Source organism: Panicum virgatum, chromosome 2N (assembly GCF_016808335.1).
Source record: "Panicum virgatum strain AP13 chromosome 2N, P.virgatum_v5, whole genome shotgun sequence".
Lineage (NCBI taxonomy): Eukaryota > Viridiplantae > Streptophyta > Magnoliopsida > Poales > Poaceae > Panicum > Panicum virgatum.
Genome location: NC_053146.1, coordinates 13278027 through 13292728, shown reverse-complemented (window position 1 = coordinate 13292728; position 14702 = coordinate 13278027). Strand labels below are relative to the sequence as shown.

Genomic DNA, 14702 nt, shown 5'->3' with positions numbered 1-14702 from the left:
TCATTAGCGAACCAAAACAAAAGCTTGGTGCGCCGACACCTTGGAGCGTGAAGCTCGCCGGCAACGTCATCGACCCTCCGACTTGGTGTGGAGCGGCGACGACATCTTTGTGCGAGGGACGTGGAGACCCCCATCCTTTATGGAGAAGCTCCTTAGTGGAACCCGGGGCCAAGGTGACTGTGATTGTATTCACGGAAGAGACTTGGTGGCCGAGTAGCTATACTCTTAGTGAGTGCTACAACAACGTGAATGTAGGTGTGCCTTTGTGGCTAACCGAACCACGGGATAAACATCCGCGTCAAGAGTTTGCTATCTCCTATCCCGCTCTTTAAGCTTCCGCATTTCATACTAGCATTTTGTATGCCTTTACTTTCATAGAGTAGTTTCTTGATAGGAAAGGCTATAGGTTGCTAAACTCTTTTGGGATAGGAGTTTCACACTAGAACAACCTAGTTGCACATCTAGATAGCATGTTTTAGTTTAAGTTTTGTGCAAACTAGTTGGAGCCATAGGTCTAAGTTTTTATTAGTGCCTAATTCACCCCCTCCCCCTCTTAGGCTAGAGCACCCGATCACTTTTAGACGTGTTGGGACTGTACCCCTTTCAAATTTGGCAAAAAACCAAAGTGAAACAATATAGCATTCCATGTCGGAATGGCCAAGTTTGACCAGGGTCCAGGGCAGTCGAAATGGCCCAACCCAACCCAGCCCATGGCGTGAGAAACTAACCCATTTCCTTCCTTGGGTCAGGTCAGCAAAGCTGCCGCTGAAACCGTAAACTCGGCCCTTAGATTCGGCCCAGCCCATAAAAAACCCCCAAGCAATCCCACACCTGTCTCTGCTGCCTTATCCACTGTCCACTCGACCCACAGCACCACCACGCGCCTCCTGGCCAGGGTTTACGTTTCCGTCGGGAAGCGTTTTCCCGCCTGAGTCCGGGAACGGGAAACCGGCGGGTTCCCGGTGAAAACCGCCAGAAATCGGATGAAATGGCACTTCAAATTCAAAAATCGGGAAACCGGTTTTTCCGACCGGGAACTGGTGTTTTCTGACCGGGAAACCGGTCACAGCGACCGGGAATTAAAAAAAAACAGGTGTAGTGAAGCCAAATTTTACAAAGAAATGACTCCATTTGAACAATTGACATGCCGTAAGAAATGACTCCATATATAATGTTTTAATGTATATAATGGACATAGCATTGCATAGTTAGTACGAACAATGAAAATTTTGGCAGCATTTCAGTGCAAATTGAATACATGACATGGCACAAACATATATAAGATACATATATACATGTCACACACATATATAGACATGTCACATACATGTAACCATCATTATGCACCTAACATTTTGATAAGCACTACCACATATATGATAAATCCTACCACTAACATATCATCTCCTACAATATCAACAACTAACTTACTAACACATACATGTACCCATCATTATGCACCTAACATTTTGCAAGATAATGTATAGTCCTCTAGCACTGTGTCATACACACATGAATTTATATGTGTATGCTAGCTATTTGTACGAGGGTATATGGTTCTTATGCAACACAATGATTATTTCAAATAATTATTGTGTTGCATAAAAACCATATACCCTCATACAAATAACATGATGTGTATTTGATGATTTGTATGGACTATGGATATGAAGTTTGGATGGACTATTGTTGTGATTTATGGACTACTCATGCGAACACAACATTTATATGTATATGAACTTCTATTTATATGTTTATCTCCCTGTCAATGATATATAAATGCTTGATATATACTTTGTGCAATGCTATTTACAAAATTACGGAGAAATGTTGCCAAAATTTTTAATTTTCCCCTCGGCCGACGGCATTTCCCGGTAAAAATCAACGGAAACCGGTCGGGAAACAACGGTTCCCGCTCGGGATGCAGCGGTTACCGTTCATACAAATTTTTTTGAAAAATTTAAATTTGGGCAAAATTTTCCGGGAAATCCTGGCGGTTTCCAATCCCGCCCAGTTCCCGGAACGGGAAAAAAACCCGGTTTCCGGCGGTTTCCGAGCGGGATTGTAAACCCTGCTCCTGGTCACTCTCTGCCGCCCCCAATCCCGCCGCACGGGCGCCGCCGCGCCGGGCAGAGCTTGTCGCTGGCACCCGGCCCCACAGTGCGCCACGTCAGCGGTGCGGACCCGGGGCCCGAGCCAAGAGTGCAGACGAAAGCGGAGATTCCCACACGCGCACTCCCACTCGGCCGCACGAGTCCGGTGTCCGTGTCGCGCTCTCCCCACCCAGAAGGGACCTGGCGCCCGTCGGGCCCACGCGTCGGTCACCGCAGCCGACTGCAGAGGATCCCAACCCGGCGGGTGCGCGCGCTGCCTCGCCCGCCATGGCCCCCGCCGGCGGCGACCCGCTGACCCCGTCCTCCGGTGAGCCTCCCCTCCCCCCTTCCCTGCGTCTCGCGTCTGGTCGTGTGGCGGATGCGGATCCCCTGCGGCTACCATTCCTACTTGTTGGGGGGAAATGCTCTTTGTTTCTTTTCCCCTTCGTTTCTTCGTCCACGATTTTGGTGATGCATTTTGCGCTGTTCGACGAGGGTTTCGGTTTGGGATTGAGAGTTTTGTTGGGGTTCGCTTCGAGGGAGAAGGGGGGGGGGGGGGGGTGGGGGGCGGGGGGGGGGGGGGCGGGGTTTTCCTTCGTGTTCGGGGGGTTTGTGTACGTTTGTGCCCGCATGAGGCCGCCATTCGCAAACGCTTGGGTTTACTGCCTTCCATTGGTCTCCGTGTGGGTTGGGGCTTCAGGCTTTGCCTCGGTGATCGCCGTGGTGATTTTCTGGGCAGGGGTCCAAGCTTCTGTTGCGGTGGACTTTTTAGGGGGATCACGGTGGCATGGCTTGCCTTTTTTAGGCTGGAATTATCATGGTTCGATGGGTGCAAAGTCTTATTTAGCCATTCATTCTAGTGCTCTGTATGTGTTTTTTTTTCCTGGATTTGCTAGGATAAAATTTACCATGTGCTGGTCAGGCAGAAGGTGAGACACTGAAGCTCAGAGTCATAAGCTCCCGTAGGAAAATGGCTTTTGAATTGAGAACATGTTTCAGAGAGAACTATTTGTCCTGTCGTCTTTCTTTGTGCTTAGCAAGTTATGTGCTGCTGTTTTTTTCTGTTCTGCTTTGAGGATACCTACCTCTGTTTTGGTTGCTGGAACACTGGTTTAGAATGTCTAAGGACGGATAACAGGAGAAGCAGAGATGGTAACAGTTTTGATTTATGTTCCCGTTGTTCTCTGCTCAATATTTAGTTAGCTCTCTCTTAGCTCGTTAATATAATTTTTATGTACTGTGGAGATCTCCCCCACAGTCTTCTCTAAAAACAAAATATTTAGTTAGCTATAGATGGCATTGATCTTTACCCACAAACTGTAGAGAATGAATGGTTGCCTTGTACTTCATGTGGGGTAGTGAAATGAAGGTAGCAACGGTGTAAGCAGTAGCGTGACCGCGCTCATCGCTCACATATTGCTTGCTTGTTCAGCTTCTGTTTTCACCATTTCCATGTTATTATGCAGACAAAGTAAAAATACATAACATATACATGAAATACCCATTCTTTTGTTGTGATTACTCCTCTTGCTACATAAGCAGGTTGACTTGGTTGATTTCATGTTGTCCACTGTATCTAGACTGTCATATAAAGTTATGTCTCATTTTCTCTAAAAGTGAAGCTTTTTTGCTTTAATAATTCCTTAATTTTCCCTACACATGCTATTTTCTTCTGATTAATATCTTCATGAGGTTAACATTATGTTAACAACTAGTAATATCAAGTTTTTCCTTATATATTTGTGCTGTTCGATGCATTTATACTGCTAGAACTTTGCAAACAAAATCTGCTTGTATTTTGCAACTTATTACAATGCATGTACTTCTCTTTGGGAAATGTGTTGATTTTTTTCTAGAAATATACATGATCTGGCATTGTGAGTCAATTTACTTGGCCTTTCTCTCCCATGATAGTAGTCCTTTTGTTTTTTGTAGGCATATTTTACAGAAGGCACAAGAAATCTGCTGAGCGTAATACCAGTGTATTAACACCTGGAGTTGCAACCTATTCCAGCGGTTATGCACTTCCTGTTGCAAGTAGGGTCCCCAGTTTGGAATTTGGCAGTGCTAGCAAGGAATGGGAAAACATTCGTCAGCGCAAGGTCCAATTGATCAACTTCCTTTCTAGTCTGGAATGTCCCTCTGAAAATTCTGTGATAGCCAACACAATGGCAGATGGCAAATTGAACAATTATTCTATGAAGCCAAGGAAACAACAAGAAAATACTGAAATAATAGAAATTGGTGATTCAGATGATGAGGATGGAAACAATTCAGGATACAATAAGCTTTCACTAAAGATAAATGAAGAACTGACAACATCTCAATTGGCTAGTAATATCACGAAATGGGTGGCATCCAATGGGATGAGCCAAGCATTTGAAACCATGCATATTGAAGGAGACAAAAATACACAGATTGTTCCATATGGTCAAAGTGCAGCTTTAGTGAATCAATTTCCTCTGCAAACCAGCTGGCAACCATCTATTCAGTTTGAGAGAGTTGTGTTGCAGAAAAGGCCTGAGGAGCAACGTATGCAAGATCTTGTGGTATTTACCTATCAACTCCAGTTAATTAGTGAATGTTCAATTCTACAAATCTGTATTTTTGTGCGTATTCTACTATGTGTGCCCAGATGAACGACTTTGTATTCCAACGCTTAGTTCTTGTTTTTCATTTTCTAGGCTGTTAACATAGCGGAGAAGAGAGCAGAAACACAAGTGTTCCTTTCACATCCTATAGAGAAAAAGCGGAGGAGATCAGACCCCAGCTTGCATGGCAGAGAAGATGCTACCACTGCCCCTAGACAAAGGAAAAGAAAATCTGACACAGATCCAGTAGCTGCTGATTTGTCATTGGATTTTGGGCAAACTGATATTTCGTCAGAACCTGAGCTGCCTATGAAGGAAGAGGAGAAACCAAAAAATGAAAGTGATGGTCTTGAGGAATACTGGAAAGATTTTGCATTGGCCATCGAAAGTACAAAGGTATGCGTGTCAACCACAGAATTTGGTTTTGTAGTGCAGCACCCTTCAAAAAAATTTCTGCTTGTGAATACATGTTTTATTATCTATTTGAATGTTGAACGCTGCTTTCTATGAAGCATCTTCATGGTAGTATATTATGCCTGGTTGATTGCAAGAAATATACCCCATTTCACAATGTAAGGTTAAGCCAACAATATGAACATTGCAAGAAAGCAAAAGATCCCAACATAATTTGTTAGAGATGGAGAAAAGCTGTGCCTATAAGGGATGAAATGCTCCAATAGACATGTCAAGATCACAATAACTTTATTAAAAATTTGTACTGTATTAAATTTTATGCACAGCCATGACAACTACACCTATATTACAATGGTGACTTTGTATTGTGACATAATAACTCCCAAAAAAAGGGAGTATCTTATTATATGGGAGCTAAGTGATAAATAATGAATAGGGGTTCATTAGCTGAAGTGTTAAAAAATGCATTCCCTTGCCTTGTCAGGCTTCCTATCTATCATGACAAGTTTGCACACTTTGCTGTTCAGTTCAGTTGGTAATAGGTTTGTATTATCTGTGATTGTTGATTTGGTTACTTTTATTGGTCCAGATTGATGCATTTGATGAGGCGGCAAATGAGAAAGAAGTGGATCATAGAAAGATGGAGGATGTCGACTGCAATCATGACATTCGGATTCATGAAGATTTGGGCCATGTATGCCGTGTCTGTGGAATGATTGTGAGAAGAGCTGAAACAATAATTGATTATCAGTGGAAAAAGGTTTGTAATTTGTTTGACGTATATATAGAAGGCCTTTGTAGCTCTCGTTCATTTGGCACTAAAGTTATTTTTATGCATGCATGTAGTTTTCACTTTGGGAAAATCCTGTCAGCAGGCTCCATGTTGGGGTGTTCTTGTTTAGCAAATGGCCTGGTAGTTAATTCTTACATTAGTTCTGCTTCACTTATGATACAGACTTACCGTTTCTAGTTTTGAACACCTGTGATGTTAGCTTATCTTCTCATTTCAGTTCAAATGCACTAGATCCATACTCGTTGACAGTAGTCCAGCTACATGATCCTTACAGTTTTAAATTTTGAGCACTTGTGCTGTTAGCTTACCTGTCTATTCCACTTGACATGCACTAGCTCTATACTCTGCCTCGATAATTTCATTATCCTCACCTTGTATGCACATGGAACAAGTTGTGAAATACTGCCTCTGTTTCAAATTGTTAGTCGTTTTTGGTAAATTTAGATATATAGTTTTTGCTATGCACCTACATATAGCTATGTCTAGATACTAGCAAAAACTATATATCTCGATTTGCTAAAATGACCTACAATTTGGCATGGAGTATAAACAAATGTCCATATTGAAATTTCCTTGAAAATGTCAAAACCTTTTCTTGCTAATAGGCCAACTTCTCCCGAGTTACACTGGTTAGACCTTGAGGTCTGGGGGTCTCTCCCTAGTCTAGTCTTTTTCACATCAGTTCCAGCTACTATGAAACAATAGAAAATCATTGGAATATAACTCGGAGATCAGTAATTGCTTTTTTCATTTCTACAAAAGACATGTTTAGTTGCAGAGTAACCTTGAACTTATGGCGTTTTGCTGAAAGCCTGAGATTTTTTGGTTGCTTCCCTAAATAACTAGAGTAAACTAATATCAGTTTATATTATAATCATGAGATTCAAATGAAATTCAAATCAATTTATATTACAATTGTGAGATTCAAATGTGTAAATCTGCACAGAAGATAATAGTATTGGAGAAACCAAGTGACCTTAACGTTTTCTTTATTTCAGGCTTCAAGGAGAAGAACAAGTTGCTATGGAGGACATTCAAAGGACGCTGATGAGATAGATTGTGGTAGCATTAAACTGTCTGATGATTTCATAGTTTCAGATATTGCTATTCATCCAAGACATGCTAAGCAAATGAGGCCACATCAGTTGGAAGGATTCAACTTTTTGGTTAAGAATTTGATCGGAGACAAGCCTGGAGGTTGCATTCTTGCTCATGCCCCAGGTTCGGGGAAAACATTTATGCTTATAAGTTTCATTCAGAGCTTCCTAGCAAGGTATCCATCTGCAAGGCCCCTTGTTGTGCTACCCAAAGGGATATTAGGTACATGGAAGAAAGAAATTCAACAGTGGCAGGTACAGGATATACCGTTGTACGATTTCTACTCTGTTAAGGCTGAAAAAAGAGTAGACCAACTGGAAGTCCTCAAATCATGGGAAGACAATATGAGTATACTGTTTCTTGGATACAAGCAGTTCTCCACAATTGTTTCTGATGATGGGGGCAGCAAAGCAGCAGCTGCATGTAGGGATAGACTGCTAAGGGTCCCCAACCTTTTGATAATGGATGAGGGTCATACACCAAGAAATAGGGAGACTGATGTACTAGAATCTCTGAGTAGAGTGGAAACACCACGCAAAGTGGTCCTTTCAGGTACACTATTCCAGAATCATGTTGAGGAAGTTTTTAATATTTTGAATCTTGTTCGCCCTAAGTTTCTCAAAATGGAATCATCCCGTCCCATTGTTAGACGGATGATGAGTCAAGTAGAGATGTCAGGTAGAAGTTCAAAAGGGATTAACCACGGTGCATTTACTGAGTCAGTTGAAAAAACACTGTTGAATGATGATAACTTCAAGAGAAAAGCTCATGTCATTAGAGGTCTTAGAGAACTTACAAAGGATGTTCTTCACTACTATAAGGGTGACATCTTAGATGAACTTCCTGGCTTAGTTGACTTCAGCGTGTTCTTGAAACTCACTTCTATTCAGAAAGAGATTATTCAGAAGAAGATGGGAGCATATGACAAGTTCAAAAGAAGTGCTGTAGACACTTCATTGTATGTTCATCCTTGTCTTTCAGAGATTTCAGAAGTTAATGCTGAAGATAGGGCTAATAACTTGACAGATAAGTCAATTGATATTATTATTGATTCCATCGATGTGAGAGATGGGGTGAAGGATGGGGTGAAGGCCAGATTTTTCATGAATATACTGTCACTTGCTAGTTCTGCAGGAGAGAAAGTACTTGCTTTTAGCCAATATATACTTCCAATGAAATTCTTGGAAAGGCTGCTGGTTAAGGTGAAGGGCTGGCATGTGGGGAAAGAGATTTTCATGATCTCTGGTGATACTAGTCAAGAAGATAGAGAATTGTTAGTCAATCAATTTAACAACTCTTCTGATGCAAAAGTACTTTTCGGTTCTATCAAGGCATGTGGCGAGGGTATCTCCCTTGTTGGCGCGTCGAGAGTTGTTATTTTAGATGTTCACCTGAACCCATCTGTCACCCGTCAAGCAATCGGACGTGCATTCAGGCCTGGACAGCAGAAGAAAGTGTTTGTATACAGGCTTGTAGCTGCTGATTCTGCTGAGGAGAAGCACCATGAGTCCGCATTTAAGAAGGAAGTTATACAGAAGCTGTGGTTCGAATGGAATGAGCACTGCACATCAGAAGACTTCAAACTTGGTCAAGTTGATATTGATGACTGTGGGGATGAATTACTGGATACTAAAGCAATGCATCAAGATGTCAAGGCACTGTATAGAAGGTGAACACCTGCCTCTCAATGTCTCGATATTGTTTTGCATGCTAGTAGTCTCATCCAGAATTTGTCTTTGTAGGTAGGTAAGAAGCTTTGTGGCCACTGGATGCCATGTAAATATTGCAATGCTGATCTTCTGAGCTGGTACATGATCTTATGCATGCAGATTTTCCTCTAGAATCATGCCTTACATTACATCATGAAACCAATGCTTTGACGGGTACTGTTTATCTGCAGGGTGATACAGTGGCTTCATTGTGGTGACAGACCTCAGTTTGATCTTAGGGCTTTATGTTTAGTCATTTTCAAACTATGTTTATGGTATGGCTCTTTTGTAGTATGTGCCAACTTGTGACAGCAATCAGGTTGATCCTCGCGACTCTTAGGTCAAGTTTCTGAGGATTAACAGTCATCGTTTTCTCATAAAGTTTCTGTGTGCAACAGTAAACAGCTCAATAAACCCTTTCGTGAATGTGCGCTCAGTTTGTTTTGTTCTCCAGCATTGGAGGTTATGCTGCTGTTTTGTTCTTGGGTGTTGGAAATATGCAGTGCCCTTCTTTTTGTGCCCAATGCAATGCAGGCAGAAGCGAGCAGAGGCCATTGGAAAGCTCAAAGGTACTGTGTGCTTGAGATGTTTAAGATATCTGCCTTTTAGAACATCATATGGAAAAGCTCCTTTTGTTTTCGTCTTCTTTTGTTTTGGAACATGATGTTCCGTTCGCTTGTGTTCTTGTGGATCTCGGAGTGTAGGTGAGTATGGGCACCAAGCCACCGAGCTTATAGAAATTGTAGAGGCCTAGATGGGGCACTCTCCAACACGACTGGGGATCAGTCTGAGTGCCAAGAACCCAGATCTGAAGTAGTGCCATTTTCTTCGTACGGAAGAATGGGCAGCGCCCCACTACACAGTATGTTCTTTAGGTCTGAAGCAACTAATTTTTCTCCTAACTAATTCTTGCCCATGTGTTGATACGAGAGCTAAACAATTTTGAACATAATGTATTATGGAGTGTGGAAAAATATGATGATCCTAACATGCTGAGAATTTTTTTTAAAAAAAGTTGATAAGAAACTTAAACCAGTACGACAGTGATAGTGGCATGCCGCAAATTAAATTCCTAGCCATGTAGAATTGCATGTGTGATTATTTTATTTCAAATAAAATTCTAAATTTGATTTCTTTTGTTTGATTGCCTATTGTTTTTAGAATAGCTGTGCTTAAAAAAGTTAGAAGTGTGCATAAGAAAATCATGCTAATGCAGTTTTTTTTGTATTGTTGAATTTGAAATTAATTATTGCACCCAAGTTCTGCGGTGAAGTAGCAAGCCTGTTTGCTTAGCGGTTCTTAGGGCATGCTTGGTTCACGTATCTGGCCAGCTTGGCCCGTATCGTAGAGCCAGGCCCAAGATGTCATAATTTTAGTTTAGGCAGTTTTCATTAGCATTATGTTTGTCATTGTCATGTTGCTTTGGAGCATGGTGTAAACCTTGATAGAAACCCTTGGGTAACCTAACCACCTCATGCAAGTGGTAATTGAACCTTAGTTGTGCAGGCAACCAATCAGTCCTCTTTTACATCTCACTAAAACATTAGCCGCGTGATGTGTGCCCTACCGTTTAAAAAACCAAATATTAGTAAATTGAGATAATAAAATATACAAATAAATATAAGTAGTAATGAAATGCAACAAATGGCATGCATGGTATATAATAATAATTCAACACAAAATCACAACATATGGTAAGAAATACATCTTGTCCACTGCTTTACTCAAATACAAGTTTTACATATCACATCATGTTGAATTGCAGGAACAATCCATGGGTTCATGACATAGTGCGGCAGAAGACGAATACAAGTAATGCCATCACAATCTGTACTCTGTTTTTAGATCACTGCCTACTATTTGCTTCCCTGATAGCAAAGTAAAAGGTAGTTGTTTTCATGGTCTGGCAAAATTTTCTAGTGCTAGTTGCTCATGTCACCACCCATATAGGGGATCGGAATGACGAAATGGGTAACAGGTTCATGAGCATATTTGGCGTGCTGGCCGGCGCTCGTCACTATGCTTGAGCTTGAGCTCGAGCTCGACCAGGAGCCTGTTGCCGCGCTGCCCTCTCGCCACCACCGTGACCGACCCCACCGTGACACGCCTCCATGGCCCTGCCTGCCCAGCGCTCCAGGCCGTAGCAGCTCGTGCTATGTCCGAGCTGGGCTGTCGTGCCTGCCCAAGCACTGGCGTCGGCCAAACAGTGCTGCAGAACATACATATATTATCAAGTACATATTTTCAGTGAAAAATAAAAAGATAGCTAAAACAGAACAGATAAAGAAAACATCAAACAACAAAAGCAAGTTGATAAGATGTAATTCCAGGACCAGATGTTGTTCATGCATAGCAGCAATGGCCAGCTAAAACAGTAAGCACATTCCTGTTTTGTAGTTTTTCGGTAGCTTATACGAACAAAATATGGTGTTCAATCATTTTCACAGGCAAGATTAGACATGCTACCACACATCCCTAAGATGGAAAAGTACATATATGTACAGTGGTGCCAAAGGCCTAAACAAACACCAATGGCAGGCACATCAAGTAGTCAAGACTCTGTGCTAATCAAGAAATCGAGACACTGAAGCATAATAAACAGTATTACACAAATACTACAACTGTATTGCCATCATGTGGATAAGATTATTCAAATGGCTAGTGCACAGATCAACTCAGTTCGTTACCAGTCAGTTGTTCACATGACATAGTACTTGGTCCTACATCTATTCGCGACTACTGTAGCAAGCAAGAAGGGGATATACTTCTAGCGAATTCAGACATTGAATTTCCTATGTCCAGTTCAGACTCGGTAAACAAAGGGGTAGTGATGTGTATACCAAGGTTCTAGTCGAGGGTACCGAAAACCTGATTGAGCGGCGGCAGCACCTCAAGGTGTTGCCTAAGGATGCGGCACTGCCGCTGGATGCGCACGACCTTGGGCCACTTGACAAACCGGTGCAGGTCCTTCTTGGGTGGAAAGGCACTACCAATACCGAACTGCTTCAGCCTCTTCTCGAAGAGCAGGTCGGTAACCTTCTCCAGCACCAGCCAAACACAACCAAATCAATGTCAAATCAAGCCATGGCACCTTACATGTCTCAAGGAAGAAAGGAGGAATGTGATGGGGCGCAGCACATACTTTTTTCTTCTTGGCTGGCACCGGCGCCTTGCCACCTCACTTCGGGGCCTGCAGATTTGATTCAAGATCTTAGCACATTGCATCAATCATACACATATTTCAGCAAGATATCATCCAGAAACATCATGCCCACCCAAGATAACATTAGTGTATGATTGATGAAATGTGCTAAGACCTTGATGCACAGATTTCAGATTATGTCTATGCATTAGTTAACCTTCAGAAACAGAAGCTTATAGTTTCAGAGAAAAGAATTTAAATCTCAAGATAACATTGAGTAGTACAAAACCAGAAGAAAACATGTGAGCATACAACATACAAGGTTTCCATGTCAAGACACATCATCCTTGCTGGTAGACCAAAAGACGATAGCAATAATCATGCTAAGTTGCTAACCATGGCAGTAAGCCAGTAACCAGTGGAAACATAAAAAAAACTCCTAAGCACACTGCTCTAAATTAAATAACCACGCTACAAGCAAGCAACTCTAACCATGTTCTACACAGCAAGCAAGATGAAATAGCTATGCATGATAAACCCTACCATAGCAGCAACCTGCGATTGAGCAACCAAATACCATAGCAGCAACTTGTGATTGTGCAAACAAACAAAAAAACAAGCACACTGCTCTAAAATCGAACAACATAACTGTGTAAAGAAAAGAAGTATCGGTTCTCCCTTTTTCTTATCAGTGAAGGACACAATATTCTGCACAATATTCATCTTAGGGATGGCACAATCAAATTTGTTCTGCCTGATTGGCATGAAATTATTTAGGGGTGAGCAGTTCCAAGGGGACAAGTTATTGCACCTCAATAAATTCTCTCCAAGCATTCCAATGAAGAACCAAAGAGGGACACCACCAGTGGTGTGTGGAGTTTATCCGAAAGTCTGTTACACTGGGCAAAAAGGTAAAAAAAAACACATTATGGCACTCAAGCAGAAAGAAATGATCAAGCAGTGCAGTATGCAAGCTATTACATATGGGAGCACCTTATCACTTTATTCAACCTACAAAATTAAATAAAATATGCAAATGGAATAATGGATAGCTGACTGCAATTGCCATGATCTCACCACTGAAGCTATCCATAATGTAAAAAGATATGAATCTCATGTAGTCAAGTTCGAAAGTCTGATCCAACCAAAATCAGCTTTAAATTCATGGAATGCCGCTCTTATAAGCAAACTTAAAAGTACATAACTCGATGATACTGACTCACTAAAAGCATTAGTGACTAAATATCATGAGAAATGAGATATAAAACCATCTCACCTTTATCTATCTATCTGAACCAGAAAATTCATCAAAAAGCCCACAACAATTTCACCATGTTGCCTGTTGCCGTGAAGCACCCACTGCCACCATATTGCAAACTTGCAACCATCCTTGCTCTTCTAATTTTTCTGTAGCTGACAGGGAAAAATCGTAAACAATCATTATTTTTCTGTATCTCTTCCTATTGGAAACCTAGAAGGCGAGGTTAGAAAATAATAATTTTAGCAATAAGGTACACATAATCTGATTGTAGTGTGGATTTTTTTAGTAGCTAAATAAATATGCATCAACACATGTAGCCTGGTTATAACCAATGGTAAAGAACCAACACATCAATTCGTAAGAAAAACGTATGTCTAGGATAAGGATACGGTGTCGGTGGTCATCAATTACAATCAGTTGCAGTGAAAAATTGCAGTTGCACTGAGCTTATCTAGTGTATGTGTAGGACCAGCATATCTACATTGAACTTTGAACTACACATGCCAAGCACAACTGATATACATGGTGGCTGTGCAAAATGGGGCCCCGTGCAAAATCAGCAAGCAAAACTGAAAGGAAAAAATGTATACCTTGTGCCCATTTCATCGAACACATTGAAGGCATTGTCCATGGAAGCGTCTATGCTGGCAATGGGGAGCACACGGGAGAATGCTCCCTTCTCCACCGCTTCTCGGGCCTGCTCCTGCGGCTCGGTCGGGAGGTGGAACAGGACGGCGGTGGCAGCGGCATCGGCGTCGTTGCTACGGACGGGGACGGGGCGCGGGGTCGGAGAGCTTGAGGGAGCGGATGCGGCCGCCAGGTACGCGGCATTTAGGAGCTTGGTGGCCGCTCCGCCGCCGGTGTTTCTCGCCGGAGCCGGCTTGGGGCCGTGGTCACAGACTCACAGGGTCCCTCCCTTCTTCAAGGCCGCCTCTTCCCTCCCCTACCCCCTCCTGCTGCGCGGCGGGCGGCGGCGCGAGGGGCCAGCCGCGGCAGCGCACCGGCAGTCAGCGCCCGCGCCCGCGGTCGCGCCCCCGCCTTGTCCCGCGCCACCATGCGCGCCTATCCTCTGAGCTCCGCCCGCTTCAGGATGATGGCGCCGATTATGCTGCAGCCGCAGGCGACGGCCGATGAGGGGCGGCATGGTGGACTCCGGGGCAGATTCGAACGAAGGAACGAGGCGCCGCTGACCCTCGCGCCGGATCTGGATCCCGCGGGAGCGGGTGAGGCAGCGAAGGCAGGCGGAGAGGGAGAAGGGGCGGGAAGGCGGCGGCGGAGAGTCAGAGAGCTGGGAGCGAGAGGGCGGCGAGAGGGAAGAGGCGGGAGAGAGAACGCACGTAGGGTTTGGGTGCGGGGGGTTTTGGAGGTTTCTGTAAAAATGACAGTAATATCGAATCTTCTCTTTTTAATGATGAATTAAATTTTAATACAAGGACCTATATGGAAAATATTTGAACGTGGTAACTGTTTATTTTGGACATGCTGGGTCTAGTTGCGATTCTCAATAAAATGGAGGGTGTTTTTGAAATTTTCAGAATTCGATGAGGATCGACACACGTCCTATTTTTGTCGTGGAACGCGGGAAGAAGGGCAAACGGTAG

General features: G+C 42.9%; 2 protein-coding genes across 6 annotated transcripts; one reads left to right on the top strand and one right to left on the bottom strand.

Annotated features, from left to right (window-relative positions):
* Window positions 1–2233: 2233 nt before the first annotated feature.
* On the top strand, window positions 2234–9151 carry LOC120659807 (protein CHROMATIN REMODELING 35-like). 5 transcript variants are annotated; one of them, XR_005669187.1, is made up of 7 exons: window positions 2234–2421; window positions 4029–4642; window positions 4778–5080; window positions 5688–5858; window positions 6890–8658; window positions 8736–8796; window positions 8890–9151. XR_005669187.1 is itself a non-coding variant. In XM_039938047.1 (6 exons), the coding sequence occupies exons 1-6, from the start codon at window positions 2382–2384 to the stop codon at window positions 8737–8739; spliced, it is 2901 nt and encodes a 966-aa protein (XP_039793981.1). In that variant the 5' UTR covers window positions 2234–2381; the 3' UTR covers window positions 8740–9151. The 5 variants fall into 5 exon arrangements, 3 of the variants coding, with proteins under 3 accessions (XP_039793981.1, XP_039793980.1, XP_039793983.1); XR_005669186.1 differs by having other exon boundaries at window positions 8732–8796; XM_039938047.1 differs by having other exon boundaries at window positions 8736–9151.
* Window positions 9152–10334: 1183 nt separating this feature from the next.
* Window positions 10335–13732, bottom strand: LOC120662413. The gene is made up of 5 exons (XM_039941564.1): window positions 13692–13732; window positions 13172–13253; window positions 11567–11734; window positions 10827–10907; window positions 10335–10794 (listed from the first exon to the last, which is right to left on the bottom strand). The coding sequence occupies exons 1-5, from the start codon at window positions 13730–13732 to the stop codon at window positions 10621–10623; spliced, it is 546 nt and encodes a 181-aa protein (XP_039797498.1). The 3' UTR covers window positions 10335–10620.
* Window positions 13733–14702: the final 970 nt, after the last annotated feature.

Bases quoted from the DNA above. Each gene is read 5' to 3' on its own strand.
- LOC120659807 (XM_039938047.1), top strand. From the start codon at position 2,382: ATGGCCCCCGCCGGCGGCGACCCGCTGACCCCGTCCTCCG. The intron at 4,643-4,777 runs GTATTTACCTAT...TTCATTTTCTAG, and splicing joins AACGTATGCAAGATCTTGTG to GCTGTTAACATAGCGGAGAA. The intron at 5,081-5,687 runs GTATGCGTGTCA...TTATTGGTCCAG, and splicing joins TGGCCATCGAAAGTACAAAG to ATTGATGCATTTGATGAGGC.
- LOC120662413 (XM_039941564.1), bottom strand. From the start codon at position 13,732: ATGGACAATGCCTTCAATGTGTTCGATGAAATGGGCACAAG. The intron at 10,908-11,566 runs GTTTTCGGTACC...TATGTTCTGCAG, and splicing joins TGCTGCCGCCGCTCAATCAG to CACTGTTTGGCCGACGCCAG. The intron at 10,795-10,826 runs TGGGCAGGCAGG...GGCGTGTCACGG, and splicing joins GCTGCTACGGCCTGGAGCGC to TGGGGTCGGTCACGGTGGTG.